At 32.3% G+C, this 7,674-nt stretch overlaps 1 protein-coding gene across 1 annotated transcript in view; it reads right to left on the reverse strand.

Moving 5' to 3' along the window:
• MUC19 (mucin 19, oligomeric) overlaps positions 1-7,674 on the reverse strand; it is a 67,621-nt gene that overhangs the window by 59,103 nt on the left and 844 nt on the right. Inside the window, exons 2-7 of the mRNA XM_006767834.2 lie at positions 5,903-5,953; positions 4,094-4,153; positions 2,815-3,040; positions 2,001-2,118; positions 1,499-1,559; positions 1,168-1,265 (exon numbers count right to left, since the gene is read on the reverse strand). Of these exons, the coding sequence (XP_006767897.2) occupies positions 1,168-1,265; positions 1,499-1,559; positions 2,001-2,118; positions 2,815-3,040; positions 4,094-4,153; positions 5,903-5,953 (614 nt within the window). The remainder of the gene's footprint in view (positions 1-1,167; positions 1,266-1,498; positions 1,560-2,000; positions 2,119-2,814; positions 3,041-4,093; positions 4,154-5,902; positions 5,954-7,674) is intronic.

The following is a 7,674-nucleotide window of genomic DNA, read 5'->3' on the forward strand; positions in this document are numbered from 1 at the left end:
ATCTGATAATATTCTCCAAGTGAGGTATAAAATAAAGTGAAATAACACCTGCAAAGATTGCAAAGACTGCTTTTACATCTATTGTTCTTTGTTAGTTTCTCACTAGATTATAGGTCCCTTTAAGGGCAAGAAATATAACATTGAATTTAATATAGCATGGATTAAGACCAGGTCTTGGATATAGTAGGTCTTTATCAAGTATTCACTGGCTTTAACATAAATTTATGTAAACATTCAACTAACATTTTTAAGCAACAGGGGTAACTTCTCACACAGTATGCAACTACCACAACAAATGAGACATTATCACGCAACTCATACATAATCTCATAGAAAACATATGAGAAAAACATGGGAAATCATTATAGATGGTGTCTTATTGTAAGGACCAATGAGTGACACAGGGAATGAAGGAAAGAGAAGGCATTCTAAGTGCAAAGATCAAGGAGGGTTTCACAAGGAAGATAGTAGATGATCTTGTATAATGTCATGGTTTAATTTGATTTGCTAAAAGATGACAAGATGTTTATAAATGTAACACCAATTGCCAATAGGACAAAAATTTCTTCTATCTTTTGATCTTGAGAATTTTGTTCTAGATTGAAACAGGAATATGTGAATATTCATTCAGTCACCAATGAATCTATCAAATTCAACATAACACAAGGTTGGAAGATTCAGAGAGTAAATAATGACTATTTTCAATTGTCATAATCAAAAATAGTACCTGTAGCTTTTTCAAAAAGAAGGTAAAGGATATAAAGGATGACAATTCAGACTGGTTCTCTGGGGCAAAAGTAAGAAAGCAAGAACAGAAACTAGTTCTTAGGGACACAGTACATGGATTTCTAAACTGTAAGAGTCAAGTTAGTACCCATGAAGAGGTAATAATGCAGAGGGGAAATGTGTCAATTTACAGACAAATGAAAACACTATGCAAAGGACATTAGAATTGTCACACTAATACATCGTTAATATCATAGTGTTTGGGGAGAACATTATTTTGTCCTCTTTAGTTAGACTAAAGCTCAGACTACAGGGACACTGGAGGGGAAGCAGTTGCAGAATTCTAAAATGTGAGTGCTGAGAAAGGATGCTGGCTATCTAAATTGAAACCCAGGGGAATATTGCAGAAATTTGCTACTAGATGAAATACTAATTTCTTACCTCTACTCCATCTTCGCAAGTTTGATAGGTTTTACTAGTAGCTTCAGGGCAATCACCAGCAATTTTACTCTTGGCAATGTGCTCATTGATGTCTTCTCCTTAAAAAAAAAAAAAAAAGCAATGTTTGATTCACAATATGCATTACATACACACGTTATTTTCAAGCTAAACATAGACTTGACAACATAAATATAGACATATATTTATTTTAACATTTTTTCATTCTTTAGACAAATGCAAAGCGTTGTTACAATTATCCAAACATGAGCATTTACTTTATAATTTTCTTTTGGGAAGCAATATTCTTGTTCATAATACATTGAAATCTTACCTGGAGTGGTGTTGAAATTACCACAAAGACCGCAAGTTGGATATTGCTTGTGAAGAGTGAGCTTTAAAAGAAATGTATGTATTTATAAAATATTAAAAATATCTTAAGACAAGATTTACCCAAAACAAAGAACATGGCTCTTAGTATTTTATTCTACCTAAGGTGGTTACTTATGGATGTACTACCGGGTGTGTGATTTTTAAGAACCTGGCTCTAGAATTTGGAATAAATCCTGACTCCACCACTTACTAACTGTGTCTTTGAGCAGGTTATTTAACTTTTTCATTAGCGTGAATCTCATGAATTCCATCATCTTTAAAATAAGATTAATAATAGTATGTACTTCAAGACGTTTTAAATATTAAGATAATGGTTAGTACAGTGACAAATACATATAGATTGCTCAATGAAGTTTAGCTCTGGTTTTATAATGTATTGTTTTTGTAACTAAAAGCAAAGAAAAAATAGCACAGGATTATAAGAAAATCAAAGATAAACTTACTGAGAGTTTGTTATTTTTGTCCCACATTAATGACAAGATTCCTCTACGGCTGTTCAGGACATTATATTCTCCATGTTTTTTAATGTGAATCAGCTTGTTGTTATATGGTATCTGTACACTGAAAAGTATAAAACACAAGTACATATAAATGTAAAAAGTATTCTTATAACACCTTTGGTAATTCATTTTTCTATAGTTAGAAAATCTGTCTAGTAATTATTAAAGTTTTCTTTTTTATATCATTTCAGAAGAGATACCATGGTTCTTTTCCCAATATTGGAAAGACTTTTAAGAAAAAATGAATAAATCTTTGGGACTTTGGAGTAATTAACAACAACAACAAAAAAACACAATGGTTCAGTATAAAAAAATAATGATAAAATAATTTGAAATGTTCACAAATAGAATAATATGCCGCATTTTCTTATCCTGGTAAGTATTCAAATATGCTCTCCCTTCCAAATGTAAATTACTATGTCTGTAAATCATGGCCTATGGGCTTCAATCTATTATAAAACCTTAAGTTTATATTTAGTGTTAAACATACAAATAAAAATTGAAATATTCTTTAAACAGTTTTGTTGAATACACATGTTGCTCAAAATCAAGATACTCAAAATAGTAAAACAACAGACATCTCTTTTTTCCCTACCTTGTTATAGAAATAAATATATCTTACAATCCCACATATATCTGTATTATAGAGTTACTAAACTCTTTTCCAATAATTTATTAAAAATATCAACATGCATCAAAATAGGAAAAGAGTACATCATCTCTCACCATCTCTTTATCCATACACTATTTCATTTACCTTTCTCCATTAACTAAAATGGTGTCACCAGATATAGAGATGTCATTATTGTCAATTAAAACCGTTATTTTTTCAATCTCACTATCAGTGTTTCGTTTGATCTCAATATTGAAATCTCCAGAGTCAACGCAGTGGCGGCAGAAAGTGTACGTGCATGGTGACTCAAAGGAAAAGATACGGCCGTTGAAAGCTTTGTATGCTCCTTTGTCCCAAGTAGAAGCTTCACCTGTAAGATATTTAGAATAGAATATTCATAACTATTCAGACAATTAATGTACTATCTAGCTCTGATTTATTAAAGTGTTTATTCACCAAGGTAAAAAAAATCACTGAAAGATTCTATTCTCGCAGCCATTAGCTTTATTCATTAGTTTTCTTTCTCACATACTGCAAAAGCACACTAAAAGTACCACCTGAGGCCTTGGGAAAACCCAAAGTTGGCTATATGGCAAAACAAAACATGAATAAAACATCTTGTTTACATTGGAAGAGGGAAAATGAGTTTACTATGGGGAGGAATCCATGGAGGAAACTGGTGGTCTGCATAATTGTTCTGCTCTTTATACAGATAGTCTTTTTAATGTTGTCTGAGTTGGTTAACATTTATATCAAATGAGTGTAAAGATTTCTATTATTTCTTTCTATATTTATATATGCACATGTGTACATGTGTGTACATGTGCATATATATTTATGTGTCTTTGTATGTATCTTTGAGGAAAAATAGTACTGATGTAATGCTATTCATACATACAATGAACAAATAGATAATGGCAAATTGGTTACTTTATACCTCGCTAGAGGCCTGGTGCACGAGTTCGTGCACTAGTGTGGTCCCTCCACCTGGCCTGCGGGATCAGGCGGAAACAAGTTCTCTGAAATCCTTCGAGGGGTCCCAGATCGTGAGAGGGCGCAGGCCAGGCCAAGGGACCCCACCGGTGCATGATCAGGGCCGGGGAGGGACTTGAGAGGTTGGCTAGCCAGGGAAGGACCACAGGAGGGCTCCAGGGCATGTCTGAGCCGTAGCACATTTCCAATCAGCTGGACCCCAGCAGCAAGCTAACCTACCGGTCGGAGCATCTGTCCCCTGGTAGTCAGTGCACGTCATAGCAAGCAGTTGACCTGCCTTAGCATATCATTAGCATATTACCCTTTGATTGGTTGAACAGTTGACTGGATGACCAGACACTTAGCATATTATGCTTTTATTATATAGGATTAGGTACTGACTAGCTTAGGCATATAAATATGAATAAGAATCACAATAACTTTTACTTACCAATAATTGTATTTGTTTCTGAGTATGTGGGAGTTGCTTCTGGAATATGAGATCCTTTTTCTATTCAATACAATGCATAGATTAGTAAAATTTCAGGACCTATATTGATTTTAAATATATAGTTCATTTGGGCATCTATATGGAAATTAAGAAGTTGGTACTAAAATCTATAAATGGGGATTGTTTTATCCTGAATATATAATTTTATTTTGTAAGAGCTGTGATTTGCCAAGGTCATACACATGATTATCTCTGAAATTCATATTTTTTCTTGGGACAATCAGCCATAGTAAGCTCAGAAATTAAGAGCTTATTAATTTTGGGCATCTACAATTACAAACACATGTTGCATCCCTAACAGAACTATTTTTTTCAACTATAAATTTTTATTGGCTATTGCCCAAACAGGCCCAAGATAGATTGTATTAAACCAATCTACTATATAGTACTGATAATTCAATTATATATATGTGTGTGTATATATATATATATATATATATATATACTAATTTTCCTGATCAAAGGGAAATATCAGTATACCTTGAAATTTGTTTCTCATGACTGTTTATTTCTAATGCACTGACCCTTTTATGTAATCAAGTAAATTTATAAGAAATCTTGGAGCAACATCTAAATGCAAGCATAATAAAACAACAACAATAACAAAAGTAAAGATTTTTATATAAATTTAAAAACATTTTTTACAATGCCATTTATTGTGTATCTTGAAGCCACTTCTCTTCAAAACAGGCTGTCTTTACTAGGAGTGAGTGGAAATAGTTTTAACTCTTTATTCAAAACTTAATTTTAAAATAATATATCTAAAATGATGTAGAAGTTGCACTATATTTTATTCAGGTTGACTTAAAATAATTTACTCTCTCTTATCCATGAAATTGTTTCAAATAAGCACTTGGTTATCTAAACTTTAGTACTCAAAGAGAAGAGCACTTAGAAACTTGCCAAGGTCATACACATGATTATCTCTGAAATTCATATTTTTTCTTGGGACAATCAGCCATAGTAAGCTCAGAAATTAAGAGCTTATTAATTTTGGGCATCTACAATTACAAACACATGTTGCATCCCTAACAGAACTATTTTTTTCAACTATAAATTTTTATTGGCTATTGCCCAAACAGGCCCAAGATAGATTGTATTAAACCAATCTACTATATAGTACTGATAATTCAATTATATATATGTGTGTGTATATATATATATATATATATACACTAATTTTCCTGATCAAAGGGAAAAATCAGTATACCTTGAAATTTGTTTCTCATGACTGTTTATTTCTAATGCACTGACCCTTTTATGTAATCAAGTAAATTTATAAGAAATCTTGGAGCAACATCTAAATGCAAGCATAATAAAACAACAACAATAACAAAAGTAAAGATTTTTATATAAATTTAAAAACATTTTTTACAATGCCATTTATTGTGTATCTTGAAGCCACTTCTCTTCAAAACAGGCTGTCTTTACTAGGAGTGAGTGGAAATAGTTTTAACTCTTTATTCAAAACTAAATTTTAAAATAATATATCTAAAATGATGTAGAAGTTGCACTATATTTTATTCAGGTTGACTTAAAATAATTTACTCTCTCTTATCCATGAAATTGTTTCAAATAAGCACTTGGTTATCTAAACTTTAGTACTCAAAGAGAAGAGCACTTAGAAACTCATCTCAATATGAGAAACACATAATAGGATATTATTTACTAGTATTATTTCTTATACTTTATATAGATTATAGATATATATATATTTTTTTTCAAAACTGAAGTCAAAAATTAAACTACCTGGAGTACTGGGCGGTCCCGTGGTACTGTACTCAGATGAGCTTGTCACACCTATTTAATACAAAATGATTAGGTTGTTTATGTGTATCTTTTAGTTGGTAAAATATGAAAAAAGGTTTTACAATCTTATGGAAAAGCTATGGCTCCAATTACAGCAATGCACCTGCTGGAGTAACAGAATGAAATGCCTTGCCACTAAACGGATTGACACAAAATTACTCTATTCCAGATCAATGGCCTTAACACTTATTCAGGAAAAGAGGTAAGAATTGCAGAGAAAGGGTTCCAGGTCTCCTATCCCAGTTTCAGTCGCACTTCCTCCCACTTTAAATTATTTTACATTTGGGAAATCTAGCTGCCATTTCGAAATGTCAATTGAACAAAGCATTCTGCATTCCTAAAAGCTGGAAGTATGAAAATCACGAATCTAGATGAACAGAGATATTCGTCTCAAGATGTGAAATGTCAAGGGAAGCACAATCTGCCATTTCAAAGCCACTAGATTTACTGCCATTAAATACACTACCAGAAAGAACACTAATCAAAAAAAAGTCTGTCTGATTGAGAAAAATGAAAGCAGTTGAAAGCTGACTTTCAATGAGCAGAAAAATCTCAAATTAGCAATTACTCCACAAAAGAAAGATAGGAGGCAATTACTTCTCAGTACATGTCTCAGGAACAAAACCTAAATGTGTATGCCTGAGCTAATGGCAGCAGATCTGAGGGTCAGAAATCCAGGGTCCCTTAAACCATTTGTACCAACTGTGCCTAAAGGAAGTCAGTGGCAATAAATTACAGGTGATTTTAAATTTCTCATTTCTGTTGAAGTGTTGACCTCTACATTGATGTCCAAAACTTAAGAACAACCCCAAATAATTATTGTTTCTATATGACCAAGACTTTTTTGAACAGATTGATTGATGACCAATTCTGACTGAGGTCAACCATTACTACACTACACCGTATCTATTACTAATTAGACTTCACTAAGTTTCCAGAGGCACAAATACTAAATCCAGCCCAACATGTTGTACTGATGCTATCTGCTCATTTTAAAAAAGATTGTCACTGGGAAATATTTAAATACATCTTATGACTCTTTAGGTTTTATGCACAAAACCTGAAGAGTAATCCCTAGAATCTGATTTTCCAGTGTCTCCTATTTCATTTTAACCAAGCCTTTTAGTTCAAGAACACTGTGCCAACTCCACAGGACAGAATTACCAAGACCAAATCCAAATAAACTCTTCTTTTACCACCAAGTCTAAAATTAAAAGCAAATGGAAAATGAAACTGTTATCAGGATCAATAAGCAAAGGATGTAAATTATTTGTATCTTTTTTTTCTTAATAGAGCCTGGATCAGAATTCCTGAGGCACTGACATGGGAGCCAAAGCCCATGGATTTACCAACACATTTTTTGCTGTTCTTTCCTTTTCCACTAACCTCCATACCTTCTAAGATAAAGAGCTCTGACACAAAAAATATCTGGATTTACTGTGCTTTATTAATCCATATTTTTTTCACTGGCTTAAATTTTTAATATAAATTTCTATTTATCAACACTTTTATAAATCTACTTTTTCCTGACATTTATTTTTCAAGAAAACTAGTTCGAATATGACTAATAAAACTTGTAAAGTTCTAGTGTAGTATAACTTATAAAGCATTGCAAAAGTCATGGAAATATAAGACCAAAATTTTTTGTTCTCATGTCAAAACTTGTGAACAAGAGAATTTTTTAAAATATTATTTTATTGAATTAGAGAGAT

Source organism: Myotis davidii, unplaced genomic scaffold (genome assembly GCF_000327345.1).
Source record: "Myotis davidii unplaced genomic scaffold, ASM32734v1 scaffold902, whole genome shotgun sequence".
NCBI lineage: Eukaryota > Metazoa > Chordata > Mammalia > Chiroptera > Vespertilionidae > Myotis > Myotis davidii.